The 15,131-nt window shown below is 42.1% G+C and overlaps 1 protein-coding gene across 5 annotated transcripts in view; it reads left to right on the top strand.

The window, feature by feature from the left end:
* ITPR2 (inositol 1,4,5-trisphosphate receptor type 2) overlaps positions 1–10,803 on the top strand; it is a 425,347-nt gene extending 414,544 nt beyond the window's left edge. For all 5 annotated transcript variants that reach the window (XM_019498344.2, XM_006270092.4, XM_014607327.3 and 2 more), the window contains 2 exons: positions 4,947–5,108; positions 6,705–10,803. In XM_019498344.2, the coding sequence (XP_019353889.1) occupies positions 4,947–5,108; positions 6,705–6,791 (249 nt within the window). In that variant the 3' untranslated portion in view covers positions 6,792–10,803. The remainder of the gene's footprint in view (positions 1–4,946; positions 5,109–6,704) is intronic.
* The last annotated feature ends 4,328 nt before the right edge of the window (positions 10,804–15,131 follow it).

Raw genomic sequence — 15,131 nt, 5'->3', positions numbered from 1 at the left:
GACACTGCTCCCACCTCCTGGCTTCCACTGGCAGCACTGATGTCATGGCTGCTTGGGAATAGAATGTGTCTGTGTTTGGGAGGTGGGGGGCTTGCAGCTCTTCCTCTCCCCCTACCCACTCTTCCCTCCCATCCCAGAAGACCTGGCACCTGGCTTTCCAGCATGTTGATCTTTCCTGTGCTGCAAAAGGTCTCTGTGTGTGTGAATCCTTTTGTATTGTGCATTTTATTCCCTCTGTTGCATGCGTGCACTGGCCTCTTCTTTGATTGTTTGCTTCAGTGTTAAGGGTTATGTAAAAATTGTGTGCTGCCTGTCTGTCTTTCTTCTTCTGCTATGAATATCTGATTTTTCTCTATATTGTCTGTGTGTCTGTGTGTGCGTGCAAGCAATCTGTGCCTACCTGCACAGTGATAGATCACACTGGCAGGGAAAACACACCTTTCTTTTTTCAAAGTTTCCAAAAAAAAAAAGAGAGCAAATATAAATTCAAAGAAATAAATTGAATAGTAATAGTAATACTAATAATAATTTAATAGAATATCTAAGCTAAGCTAAGGTAAATCCTACCCACTCCTTTGTAACAAGGAAAAGGAGCAGGCAAGTACAACTAGTACTGAGCCAACAAGCCATAATGCCTCAGTCTGAGTGTTCTTCTGTCACACAGTTGCTGACAGGGAACAAGCTGGGAAAAGACACAGCATGCCTCCAAACAGAGGCTTTTATGCTGTTTCTAGTCCCACCCCACAGACACTGTCATTGGAAAGGCAGCCAGGGAGAAATTCTTCTCACTGGCCACCTACAGATGTCAGTCTCCCCCCTCCCCCGCTCCCCCTTCTCCCCCACTCTCCCTCCCTCCTATGCTCCCCCTCTTCTAACTGTAAGTCAAGCCGTCCAAAGCATCTGAAGCGCATCCGAAGTGCTTTGGACACTCCAAACCACTTTGGATAGCTTGCCTGAGCCCACGCTTCAATCTGGGCATGCTGCTGTCCAAAGTGGCACCAAATCTGAAGTGCGATCTGAAGACTCACACAGCCCTAATAAGGTGTTTGGGATGATTGGATGCAGATATCTCCTCTCAGTACATGGCTGTTATGTCTGAGTGTTTCTGTATTCTGTTTGCTCATTCTGCAAGCCTAGCATTGATCTGTTCCTGATTGTTGTATAGGACACTGATAAGGTGGTTCCTCAGTTTCCCAGAGGGAGTGAAGCACAGCTTGTCAGAATAGGCTACTTGTTACATAGAATGGAGTGGAGTGGTCACCTGGAGTCTCTTGATTATGATATTCATTTGGTTGCATCTGATCAGAAAGAAGATACCCAAGCAAGTTTCTTGGGTAGATTGATTTTAGTCATTTGGCTAAGTGTGGTGCTATCTGCATGTTAGTCTGAAGTCAGGCAGAAGACAGGGTAGAAATGCCTTCTGCCTGACTTTAGACTAACACAGCTAATTATCCATTTCTAGAGAAGACGGTGTCATGGTATTAAGGGAGCCCAGTTTAGTTGAGAAAGGATGGCATAATGAAGGATAAGGAAGGACCTTAGCAGAAGCAGGTCCTAACCTAAAGCCACATGTTGCCTTCAGGAATCATAGAAAATTAGGGTTGGAAGGGGCCTCAGGAACTCATCTAGTCCAACCCCCTGCTTAAAACAGGATCAGCCCCAACTATATCATCCCAGACAAGGCTTTGTCTACCCGGGTCTTAAAAAACTCTGAAGATGGAGATTTCACAACCTCTCAAGGTAGCCTGTTCCAGTACTTTACTACCCTCCTTATGAGAGAGTTTTTGTTTCTAATATCTAACCTAAACTTCCCTTGCTGCAACTTGAGCCCATTCCTCCTTGTTCTGTCATCTACCACCACTGAGAACAGTCTAGCTCCATCCTCTTTGGAACCACCCTTCAGGTACTTGAAGGCTGTTATTAAATCCACCCCCCCGCCCAGTCTTCTTTTCTCCAGACTAATAAGAACAGTTCTCATAAGTCATATTCCCCAGCCCTCTAACCATTTTCATTGCCCCCTGTTGGACTCTCCAATTTGTCCACATCCTTTCTGTTGTAGGAGGGGGGTGGGGGTCCATAACTGGACACAGTACTCCAGATGTGGCTTCACCAGTGCTGAATAGAGGGAAATAATCACTTCCGTTGATCTACTGGCAACGCTCCCACTAATGCAGCCCAGTATGCTCTTAGCCTTCTTCGCAGCAAGGGTACACTGTTGACTTAAATTCAGCTTATTGTCCACTGTAACGCTGAGGTCCTTCTCTGCAGAGCTGCTGCTTAGTCAGTCAGTCCCCAGTCTTTTATTCTTTTTGAAAAGAGACAGCTAACTGGGGATGGATAAACTTAGAATTGTCACAGTTAAAGTATCAGTCTCTAGTGATTGAGTTAAAGCAGGTTTTTTAGGCAAGAGATGTAATATACCTGTGGATTAGGCATAGGAGATCATGTAATTCACAGTAGCCCATGAGTTATATAAATACTCATTTTATCACCATTGTTTGGAATTGAGCTGAAATAAACATGTGGCTGCTATATAAATTAAAATATACTGCATTGCGCCAAAACATCTCTGGGAAGGGAAAACCACCATGAACATAGCCAGTAATGCCAATGCATTTGTGAGGTGGTTTGGGTGGGCAAGCTAGTGGTGACCTGATAGGAGACAGAACCCCAAACTACTGCATGTCTTCTTTTGAGAGATGCTGAGTGCCTGCAACATTGCATCTGCAATGGCTTATGGTAACAGAGTCTTGTGTTTGGTAATTTAAGATTCTTCAATCCAATGACACTATACTTGTTGCAGATACTGCAGTTTTCCAGGAATATTCCAATTCCAGGGGAATTTGCTTCACTTATGTTCATTGCAGCCGTCTTTAATTTCTTTTTGGTGACTGCCGTAGCAAAATAGTTTACTGGCCAGTCTTTTGGTGAAAATAGTTGCTGAGCCAGCGATCATGCAGAACCTTATCTTAAAATCCATGCCTATACCTGTCCTTACAATTAAGCATGGGCTGAAGTGCTACGTGAGATTGTGGCCAGAAGATCTTTATATGAATACTGGAAAATATTCATGGAAAGTAAAGGCTAATCATCAATACATGCACCAGAAATAAGATTCCAACCATTACATTTATCCAGTCAGGGAAAAAACACCCTCCATGTGATCTTTGTATTCAATTACAGCTCACCAAGAGAACTGGTGAAAGCAGGTTTTGATTTGAATGAGTTATGACCCCCTGAAAACTGCACTGTTAATAAGCCCAGTAAATTGGCATAATGAGATCACTGTGCTTATAGTGTGTGCAGCTCGAAAAGGCCTCATTACACAGGCATGCCTGGCTGACTGAATTGTACACTGGTAAATGTAACCAAGGTACACAGTCTAATGCTGTGTGTCTTGTAGTTCCGGTGTGACAGGAGTACAGTATGCACAGCTGGAGAGAAACTCATTAGAAGCCTCAGGTGAAAGCAGGGGAGGGAGCCCACAGGATTTGAAATTTAGTTTTAGTTTTCCTGGTGCAACCAAAATAAAAGTAGACTGACAAAGTATATGGTTACGCTCCCCTTCATTTCATTTATCCTCTTCAGCAGTCTTTACAAACCAAAACTAAACAATTCCAGCAGGACAGTTTTTGTTTCCAGGGCTCCTGCTTTCTCTTAAAGTAAACATCCCTGTTAAGGGATGTAGCCATGTGGAGAGGTTCTGAGCCACCCTGCTGGCACATGGGAGTCTGGAAGAAACATGCTGCAAAGTAAAACATGTTGCTTCTTTAAAAAGGCACAACATGCACACTGCCTAAACTGTGGGTACTTGCTAGCAAATATATATCGCACATGATCTCGCTGCACTCCTTAGCATGGAAGTCAGAGTTCCCCTGATGCAAAATGCCATTAAGAGACAAAAGGATTTTTGTGGGTGATACCTTTTAGTGGACCAACTGTATAGTTGGGAGGGACATAGACAAGCTTCTGGGTACCAGAGAGGAAAGGTAAAGGGGTGCCTGAAAATGATTTATGTCTCTCCCAACTATGTAGTTGCTCCAATAAAAGATAACACCCTTAAAAATCCTTGCCCCTCACATTTTTCCTGGACCATCACAGCTATATCACTGCAGAGCTACCACCAAATAAGAGAACAGGTTCTCTTATCCAAGTTGTAATCCTGTCACAGAGCTCCATGATCCCGTGTCCCAGACCATCCATGCAGGATAGGATTCCTGCTCTCATAACTGTATCCTTTATACGTTGTGTATATGCATGCCTACACCTGAACATGGCAGCCATCTTGTATTCCCTTATTCACAGTACCTCTGCTGTGACTGTGTATACACACTGGGTCTGTGAATAGGCAAACTGGATAGGATTCAACTCAGTGTTTGGTTTAGTGGGGGTTTAGCTACTGACTTTACCAGAACCAGGAGCTCATTGTTGGTGTTTCCTTGCAGATAGAGAAACAATTTAGTAAATAGAATATTGTAACATAATTTCCGATGGTATCGTTTCTTAGGCCATGTCCATGGTTGCCCTGGCTGTGCCTGGCACCAATACTGAGAAGCACAGTCCACTCATTACTTACCCTGCTTGCCTTGCTCAGTATATACCAAAGTCCAAGGTACTAAAGCCAGCTTGGACCTCCCATGAGCCCATGCTTCCCCACTACTTTTGGTCTCTCTGTCTCAGGACTGTGTTGTAGCTTTTCTTTGGGGCTGTGCTCAGCTGACAAAATCAATTCCTTTCTGGGATTTTGTGCATGTTGAACAGGACTGAATAAATGTGGCACCCTTCTTAACTACAGTCCCAGCACAGCACAGAGGTGGTGTAGACTGTTAATCTCAGCTGCTGCGTGCATCTTACTCATGGGTTTCATTCTTGAATTTCAGGCTCATACCATTAGATAGAGGCCTTGATCAATGTTTTAAAATATATATATCTATATACACACACAGGAGAAGAATTTGGACTGGTTCCCTCGGATGAGAGCCATGTCCCTCGTTAGCAACGAGGGTGACAATGAGCAAAATGAAATTAGAAACCTGCAAGAAAAGTTGGAGTCCACCATGAGTCTTGTGAAACAGTTGTCTGGCCAGCTGGCTGAGCTCAAGGAACAGGTAAGTAATTCTGAGCAGGTAAAGAAAAAACAATTGTGTGCATATGAGTTTCTGTCAGGTAATGGCCACAACACTTAAAAAAGAACCTGTCTGAATAAGGTTTTACTCAACAAAGCTTTTAGAGCCAATGCACAGGTACCATTCTGGAAAGAGATTTAATTTTATTCATCAAGCTAAAGAGCAGGTAAGCAAAAACATTCAGTTTTGTAACCCTACTAGTGGGGATGGGGGAAGAGAATTCAATTGCTAGGCAAAGGCCACCTCTACACAATAAAAAGTTCCAACCAGCTATAAAGTTAGACTTTGAACATGTGTACTAACTTCATAGCTGGTTGCTATCCAGCTTTAATTTGCACGTGTAGAAGGGTCTCTCCTGTTAGCTGATAGATCTCCTAGCTGCAGGGGTGCACCATACCCAGTGTGAAATCCCCAAGCCCTTGGGATCACAGCAGCCACAATCCTCAGTGTCTGGGGATTTCATGGACTCCCAAGCCCTAGGGATTTCAGCAGCCCCTATCCCCAGGGTCTATGGCACCCTCTGCACTGACAATATGGTGCAGTGGGATCTAATGTGCAATTATGTGAATCACACATTAGATCCCATTGTGCCTTTACCTGTACATGTAGAGGGGGCAATGTGAATGAAAAAATGGTGGGTTCATCCTACTATAGGGAATAGCTGTAGATAAGGTGAAATCCATCCAGAATGCTCCTGGTCAAAGAACGTTTTCCTAGCCCATGTCTTTGGCCATATTCCTCTCTCTCTATCACCCCCACCCCACCCTGGGTCCCCTTTTCTATACTGCATGAAACCTGAGTTTATTCTCTTCCCTGCCATGCCCTTTCACATGCTCACCCTCCTTTTCATCTCATTCAGTGATAGGAAGTGAATGCTTGCTTCCTGTAGGCCCATGATGCCAGCTTCCTTACTTGCTCCTTAGTTTTGTGGCCAAACAGCTTCATCTTTTCTCCCTCATGCTTGGGAGTATCTCCCCATAAACATCTCCCTTCTAACCTTCCTTCACATCCCTACTTAAAACTCCTGTGACATGATGCCTACAAAAAGACTTGACAAAGGCTAGGTGCTGTGGCACTGAGACCACTGACTTTTATATGGATCGGTACTGTCCCATTTGTTTCCTGGACCTTCCCTTTCCCTCCCCCGTGCTCTTTCCTTCTCCCCCACTCCTCCCCCAGAATCCACCTATTCCCTTTTGTTTTTTACTTACCTTTTAAGGTCCCTGGGGAAGGCGCTGTCTCCATTCTGTGTTTGTACAGCATTTGAAACAGGAGGGGTCTTTATTGGTGACAGGGACTCCTTGGTGCTATTGTAGGACAAATAAGAAATAATAACATAGCCTAAAACTTGCCACCAAAAATGAGGATAAAATGTTCATAGTTCATATGAATCAAATCCCATTCTTCAAAGGAATCCCTTTCTTGTAATTTTTAATGATGAAAAAATCCACTCACTGTTATTTTGCTTATATGTACCTTGCAACTATGCTCTTCTAATGCTGTTGCACTGTGATTGTATGTGCTGCTGCTAAATAATAGTAAAAAAAACCTCATCTCTTATCTCCCTTTCTACCTTAGATGACAGAACAAAGGAAAAATAAGCAGAGGCTGGGCTTTCTTGGATCAAACACACCCCATGTGAATCATCACATGCCACCACACTGATACCATGGGGAGAAACTGTGACTAGCCTTTCATCAGTATTCTTGCTTTATTACAGAATAAAAAGATGAGATTGAGAGGAGTGAACAGTGCCTATTGTTACAAAGTTAAAAACAACTGAGTGCCAAGATGCTAAGTGGTTTAGCTCTGGGAACAATTTGTAACTGTTTTTCATGGTTGAAAGGGACCAGAACCTAGAATTCAAGAGATACAAGAGAGTTTGTCTGTATTCATTCTTCAGGCCCAACTCTGCACTCTTTGCAATTCAATTGGCTCGAATGGTGACTGTATACAATGCAAGTCAGGGCAGTATTTTGGTTGTGTTCTTAGAACTGTTTTAAGATTTCTGCTCAAAGTAATGGAATAATGAGGGAAGGAGGAAATAGCTTATTAGCACACATGCGACAGTCTTCTTCAGAATCAATAGAAGTTATTTCTTGTCTTACTTGCCAAACAGCAACATTAGTTATATTTGATGGGCATTTACTATTTTTAAATTACCATAAATATGTCCATGGGAAAAGTAATAACATTGCAGCAAGTTAACTTCTATTAGAGTGGGGGGGGGAAACCCTGAAAAGACTTAAAAAAAAAAAAAAAAAAAAAAAGAATTTGCAAAGAGAAACATTAATGCTTTTGAATTTTAGCTGTCACCATGCAATTTCTTATTTATAACATGGAGTACAATGGATCCACAGCTGCAGGAACTTTATGCACAGAACATTGGCAACATAACTGGAAATGATTTATTTCTCCTGGATTCAGATGTTCTCTATTAATATGGCTGCAAGTGGAGAATTCACATACTCCAGTGTTTAATAATGTTTTAAATTCAAGCTCCAAAGAAGGATTTAGAAAAATGTATACATGTTAAAAGGTGTATTGGAGATTTTCTTTTCTGGAAAATCTTAGACAGGATTGGCTAGGGGGAATTGTCATTGGTATTATTACCTTCTGTAAGCAGCCAGTAGGTAGTATTTGACTTAAGTAAATCAGCACCACATCTCACTATCTCCACTCAGTCCTACTTTCAATAGGAATTTTTCCTGAGGTAAGAATTAAGAGCTCACGTATGCATGTTACGGCCATTGACCTTGGTGGGAAACAGGATCTGGCCCTTAGTTAAAGACATCTGGGGCATCTGACTCATAAATGTGCATTTGTCAACTATATTGTTGCAATGATTTTTAAGAGAAAAGTTACAAAGTTTGTTAAAAGCCAAAAAATGTTTAGGGGAAAGGTTTACAAGGCACAAACAAGTTAAATCCCTGACTCCTATGGATTTTCATTAGGAGTTGGCTACCTAACTGCTTTCTCCTTTAGTTTTTAAGAAGAACCTCTTGGGTTTGGGTATTAGTCAAGGATTTGAAGAAATATTTTTGAGATTTTTTTTTCACCACAGAAATTTTTGGTGAAAACAAAAAATGATAGTGTTGGAGTGATGTTGTAGCCATGGTGGTACAGGAAATGTGAAAGGCAAAAATGTTGTTTTTAATTGAAATATTTTGTCAAAAGATGATTTTTTGTTACTGAGCACAGCTGAACACAAACATTCTCAATTCTGGAATAACACAAACAAAATGTCAGCTTCTTTTCACCTGAAAATTCCTATTTTGACTTGATTTGTCACAGGTTTCATTTTCATGAAGATCTTTTTGACTAACTCCAATGGTTATGACATTTGCTTCACAATAAATTGGCAATATTATTTTTCTATTATAAAATACTGATCAGGAAACAGCTAGCAGATCTGAGACAAAGGGAAGGGACATTTTTTTTTTCTGAATGAAAACCAGATCTCTTTATAGCTATCCTTGGAACCCATATCTTATACATAGCATAATGAGGTTGGTGGAAGAAAGGGAGATTTGAGGGCTGATTCTGCTTTCATTAGGTTTATCCTCGGCTTTAATAGATGGGGCACTTCAAGATATTCAGTCTGGGTTGGAGCCAGAGCCTTGTGTATGTTAGAAAGGAAAGCTTGATATCTGGTGTGTGTTTACTTTGACAGGCTGTCAATCCTTATATGGCTTTGATCCTGAGAGTTGCCAAACATAGAGGATCACATTGCGCCTTTTCCCCTTTACAAAATGTCATCCCAATTCAGGCCCAGCCTACATACTCCCCTTTCACATGCACCATGTGGGAGAGAAAGTGTTGCTTAAAAGGGATGGCACTAGGGCAACAGAAGACAATGGTGATGGCCTAAACAGTTTGCTGCATCCCTTCCTCCACCAGTTCACAACCATTGCATAGCCAGAGTTCTAGTTGGTTCACAGGGAGGGAAAAATCCATGTGAGCCAGATTGAGGTCAAGTTGAGTTAAAATCTATCTACAGAGTATGCTCTCATTTACAGCTGAAATTAAGTGTTTGGCATTAGGTTCCTTTCCACCTGCTACAGACTCTTGTAGAAGAAATAGGGTGCAAGGGCAGTATAGGTCTTGAGGTGCAGTGTTCCCAGGCAAGAGAAAGGCCTCAAGCAAAGCATGGCAGTGAATTATCTGGGATCTAGAGAGTTGGAGTCCTCCTTGAATCTTTAGACTCTATAGAGGTGTGAGGCTGCACATTCTTATCTGTCCTGAATAGCACCTTGAAGGGAGACTTCAATAGAATCTTGATGAGCCTCTTGGAATTTTGGGAGTCCAGAGTTTCAGAATTCTAGGACATATGAATAGGTTCCTATCCTTGCACAAGCAGTGTGTCAGAGGCCTTGCTGAGACTGGAGTTTTAGCCTCCAAAGAAGCTATACTGTTGCTAAGACCTGCTAGAGTTGCAGTCCACCAGTGTCACCCATGGCTTGTTTGAAAGTAGTATATAACTTGTTTGACTGGGATGTCATGCCTGTGATTTGGATTCACTCTAGGTTTTTGGATCACTATATCAGTGACCAAAGTTCTGGTGCAGGCAAGGCCAGATTTACTCATTCGCTCTGGTGTGAAATCTGTGCAGTTGTACATGGCTGTCAAAATTGGTACAAGTAACTATTGCCTCAGGCCTTATAGCTCTTATTAATTTACTTTATACAGTTCATCAAATCTAATGTTGAATAATAATGATTCCCTTTACTCACACTCACATTACTATTGGTTGTATATAGCAATTGTTGCAACTAAAATATGTTAATGATTGTAATTTGTGGAGGGAGGAAGCATTGGATAATACTGGAAGTAGCTGGCACTTTTGTTGTTTACAGTTAGAAAACCAACTGAACTACTGCACATAAAGGGAGGTTCCTGCTGTATGAGCTGGAAAACTTGAGAATAGCCTTATTTGTGCTGTTGATTTGTGCTCTAAATTCCTGATTGCAGTTCCAAGCTGTAGCCACTCTTTCTGTCCTCGGACTGCTTGTAACATTCCCCTTCAACTCAAGAACCCAGCTATTACAGCAGTGCTGTTTAGAATAAATCTAAGGCTTCAACAACAAGATGCAATAGATGCCAATTAATGTTTGTCATGGTGCCTTTCTGATATTTATAACTTCAGAGACAGACCTCCTGAATCAATAACAGTGGAAAATGCAACTCCCACAGATTGTAAATAGTTTTCACTTCTGGCTTTTGGCACGTTAGCTGATTTTTGCCAGAAATTAAGGTCCAGTTCTGCAGCCCTTACTCATGTGAGCAATCTTTACTCACATAGCTATTACCATTACCTTCACCACAGGACGTTTTACATGAGCAACAGTTGCAGGACTAGGTTCCAAGCATTTAAATGTTCTAAAAAAAAATTCCCATCAGTGAATTTATGGAAAGTAACAAGGGAGAAATCACTGTGTTATATACATATTTGTATGTATATCTTTGTTTAATGCAGCTAAGATATCCTAGCCCTATGCAAGTATCATCAGTAACACTTGTGTATTTATATGAAATGATTGAAAAGAATATAAACACCTAAGAGCCTTTAATGCCTTAGAGGGATTATAACTATAAACTACTTTGCAGTTAAAATCTATGAAAGCAAATATGTCCATTGCTGCTGAATGTAACTTTTAATTAAAAATGCCATTTTATATTTGGTCATTTCCTTTTAGTCTGTTGCAGAACTATGTGCAAATGTGTGGCTGAATTAAAATATTCTTAGAATAGATGGGGTGTTTGTGATGCATGAGTGACTAGGCCATTACAACAACCCTACCATGTATATGCATTAGTTTTTCTACATCACAGATCTTCTCCTGATGGAGAAGACTCCAAGCCAGGAAGGGAATTAAGTGCTTGCTTTAACTTGAAGAATAAGAGTAGCCCTAGTAAAATCAAAGGGCAAGATTGGCATTTAGACACTTAAAGAAGCAGAAAGGCATTCAGGTTGAGTTAGGGGCCTAATCTGCTGGGTTGGTTTGGAAAAACTCACTCACCATCTATATGTACATGTAGCACCTAAATGCCTTTGAAAATGTGGGTGAGTATGGCAATGATTAAGCATGCTATTAAAGGGTCTGCTGGATCAGAGCCTACACTTCTGTATGGGCCTTGTTACACCTTACATGTGAGCCACACAAATATTGATTTGTGTTAGCACTAGCTTGTGCTTGGAGCAGTCACAGTTCAGGCCATCAGGGGCCTGGAGGACTGAAAGGTAAGAATCAAATACCCCATTCCAGACTTCCCCCTACCTCCCCAGGGCTCCCCTGGTTCTCCCACCCATGGGATTCCCTCCCCCCACCCCTCGAGGAATTCTCCTTCCTCCCCCTTCCCTGGGGCATTGCTTACTTGTGGCAGTCTGTGCTGTCTGTCCCAGGGGAGCAGGCAGGGAAGGGTTAAACTACCTGCCCAGCCACTACTGCTGCCAGTTGTTGTTTTTCTGTCCCAGAAATCAGCAGCAATGGGATTGGCTGGGTAGGCAGGTTAACCTACCCTGCCTACTCCCCAGGACAGACAGCATGGGCAACCACAAGTAAGCGGACAGGGGGAGAGGAGGAGGAAGCAATAGGGAGGGATCTGGGGTGCTGGGGATGGGCAGGAGGCAGTGGGCCTGATCTGGGTGAGCACAGGGAAAGGAGTGGGGTGGGTTTGCACTAAGGTGTAGCCTAGCGTGACTACACCCTAGTGTAACATGAGCTGGCTAGCATGGATCAGAAATAATCCTGCCCTGGAGTGGCATAACTTTGAGCCACTTGATACATGAGTGCTTAAAACCACTTTAAGATGTTAATGTGTGAATCCAGGGGTTAAGAGCTCCAGGAGCAGCTCAAAATGACCATGTAACAAGGCTTTATCATGAAGTAAAAGGTCACATTTGAGCTATAATTGGCACTTTCCCTGGGAATGTCAGCAGGGAGGTCACAGAAGGACTGGGCCATAAAACAGAACCACCTTTGTCATTAGCTGCAGTTCTTCCAGATCGTGAAGAATATTACCTCACCCTAAAGGAAAGCTTGGCCTCAAAGTCAGTTGGAACAGAAGACGCCCACTGCTTCCCAGATCAGACCCTTAGCAAACATCATTCTCCAAGGTCATCTTTCTGGAGGTGTCTTTCCATCGTGCAATTCTGGGTGCCGCAATTTGTGCAATTCTGGGCGCCGCACTTCAAGAGGGATGCGGATAACCTGGAGAGGGTCCAGAGAAGGGCCACTCGTATGGTTAAGGGCTTGCAGACCAAGCCCTACGAGGAGAGACTAGAGCAACTGGACCTTTTCAGCCTCTGCAAGAGAAGGTTGAGAGGCGACCTTGTAGCTGCCTATAAGTTCATCACGGGGGCACAGAAGGGAACTGATGAGGTTTTATTCAAGGCACCCCCGGGGGTTACAAGAAATAATGGCCACAAGCTAGCAGAGAGCAGATTTAGATTGGACATTAGGGAGAACTTCTTCACAGTTCGAGTGGCCAAGGTCTGGAACGGGCTTCCAAGGGAGGTGGTGCTCTCCCCTACCCTGGGGGTCTTCAAGAGGAGGTTGGATGAGTATCTAGCTGGGGTCATCTAGACCCAGCACTCTTTCCTGCCTTTGCAGGGGGTCGGACTCGATGATCTATTGAGGTCCCTTCCGACCCTAACATCTATGAATCTATGAATGAATCTATGAATTAGCACTGAAAGCCAGTTGAAGTATGCAAAATAATATTGTATTTCCATCAGTCTTAAATATTTCCAAGAATAAATTTCTGATTATTCATACGCAGACAAGGTTCTTTGGGTAGATGTGATATCTTTTATTAGGCCAACTCAAATAGAAAAATTCTTCTTAGCAAGCTTTCGGCACAAACACCCGTTGTCAGGCTGAGGAAGCATCTGCAGATGGTCTGTGCTCTTCCTGGATAGAGTGGTAAAGCAACCAGAGACTATGCATGCAAGAAAGTAAGTATGGGTTCCTTGCATACGTACCAGCCTCTGGCTGCTTTATCAACACAGTTACAACCTACACTCCTGGTTATTCATATGGGAGATTTGCTATCTCACATGCATCATGTTCTTGTTCTTGACTTTTTTAATTGTGGGAAACCATCCTTCAAATCATAAGAAAACAAAAGTTGGTTTAAAGGTCCCTTAGGGTACTGATTGGTGGAAGTAATCTAATGTAATCCACCTGTAGGATTTATATATTTAACTTTCTGTAGGATGGTGATTTTTCAGTTCGACATTCATTCCATCTACATAAGTTCTTGAAGTAAGAAATTGGGAAATAGGGCAGTTTATTTCCTCTAAGAAAATAGACGAAATAAGCACCCAGAGAGCTGCCTTTGTGAACTGGAGGAGCTGCCCTTAAATAAAATTATATTAATTTACCAGGAAGAGATGATTTGCAAAAGAAGTGTGGCAGAGGAAATACAGCATGCAAGTGATTCTTGTTCCAAACTTGTGTTAGAATTTTTCTCTTCATCAAAAAAAAATGAGATTTCTTAATTATGACAACATATGGCAAAGTCCTATTGGATTTAATAAAGCATGATAGTCTTTCTGTTATAGTTTTTACGTTAGCCTGTAGAACTATTGATTATTTCTAGGCCAAGATTTATCTATTTTTGAAACAGTTGACCCAAAAGGTATCTGTTTAATTCAGTATATGGAACTGTAACTTCCTTAATTTCAGTGGCATGGACTTCTTCAGTGGTTTCACACAGATTAAGGCCGAATTAGGGTCCTTGGCTTCTTCAGATACTGTGCCAAAGGTATCTACAGGCTTGGGTGTTATATTTGTAATAAGAATGCCTGTCCTGCAGTGACTCCAACAAAGTTTATGATTAAGTAAAGAAAACTAAAATTGAAAGTACTGACTTTTTCTCTGTCCCAAAACTCTGATAAGAACAACTGACCATATGACAACTGAATGTTTTATCCACTTCTCTCACAAAATCACCTCAAATAAGCATGAAACAACTAAAAAGAAAATCAAGCTCAAGGAATTTTAAAAGTGAAGTGTATTATTACTACTATTCTAATATTATAAAAACCTAAGTCTGTCTGTCTGTCTCTGTAAGGCTTTATTCGCACTCTGATTGGCTGATGGAAACAGCCAGTCAAAGTACTCCAAACGTGGGGGAGCACCGCCATGATTCTGAAGCTGCTCTAAGGACCGGACAGGGTGGGGGAGCTGAGCCCAGCGCTGCTGGCCTTGGCTCCCTCACTCCAGTCCCTGCAGGAGGCAGAACAGCGGCAGCATAGGGTGTTAGGTGTTGGCACTCCATCCCAGCCCCCTCCCCACACCTCGCCTGCATCATTCTTGACAGGCAATTGGCTAGTCAGTTTATACTTCCAATGTTATTTATATGCTACACTTTCCTGGTTTCAGGCAGGAAGTTACAAGGCACAGGATAAATAGCCTGTATAATTTGGCAATTTCAGTTTCTCAATAGCTATAAACAGCCAACAATTACCTTTCTCTTTACTCAAAAGAATGCTTACTCTATTACCTCCCTCTCAGTACATCTTGAGAAATCATTCTGGTCAGAATTCACAGAATGGAACCCTAAATTGAGACATTAAAGATAAATAGGCAGGAGCTGCTGAGTTGGACGTTCAGCAACTTGTGCATGCATCCTGAAATGTTCCCATTCCTTCCTTTGTCTTGTCTTTGTGTGACATGGTATTTAGCAGAATTCACAGATTTGTTGGAATCTGACAGAGCTGCGCTGTGAGCACTTCTGCTATGTCTGCAAACTTGTGACCTCTACGCTGGCAACTGTGCACCTTAGTGCCCATGCCACCTTAGCCCCCCTGTTTCTGTTTAAAGTGCCATAAATAATTTTCTGTCAACGAACATATGAAAAATATAGTTCAATGCAAATTGAACTTTCTTAACCTGGTTCTTCATGCAGGAAGCTATAGCATAATACTGACAAGCTTCAGACTTAGCTTGATTTTTAAATCTAAGCAAGATCTCTTACAAATGCAAAACCTGAAGAAGC

Source organism: Alligator mississippiensis, chromosome 4 (assembly GCF_030867095.1).
Source record: "Alligator mississippiensis isolate rAllMis1 chromosome 4, rAllMis1, whole genome shotgun sequence".
NCBI classification, from domain to species: Eukaryota; Metazoa; Chordata; order Crocodylia; family Alligatoridae; genus Alligator; species Alligator mississippiensis.
This window is presented reverse-complemented; position numbering and strand designations above follow the sequence as displayed.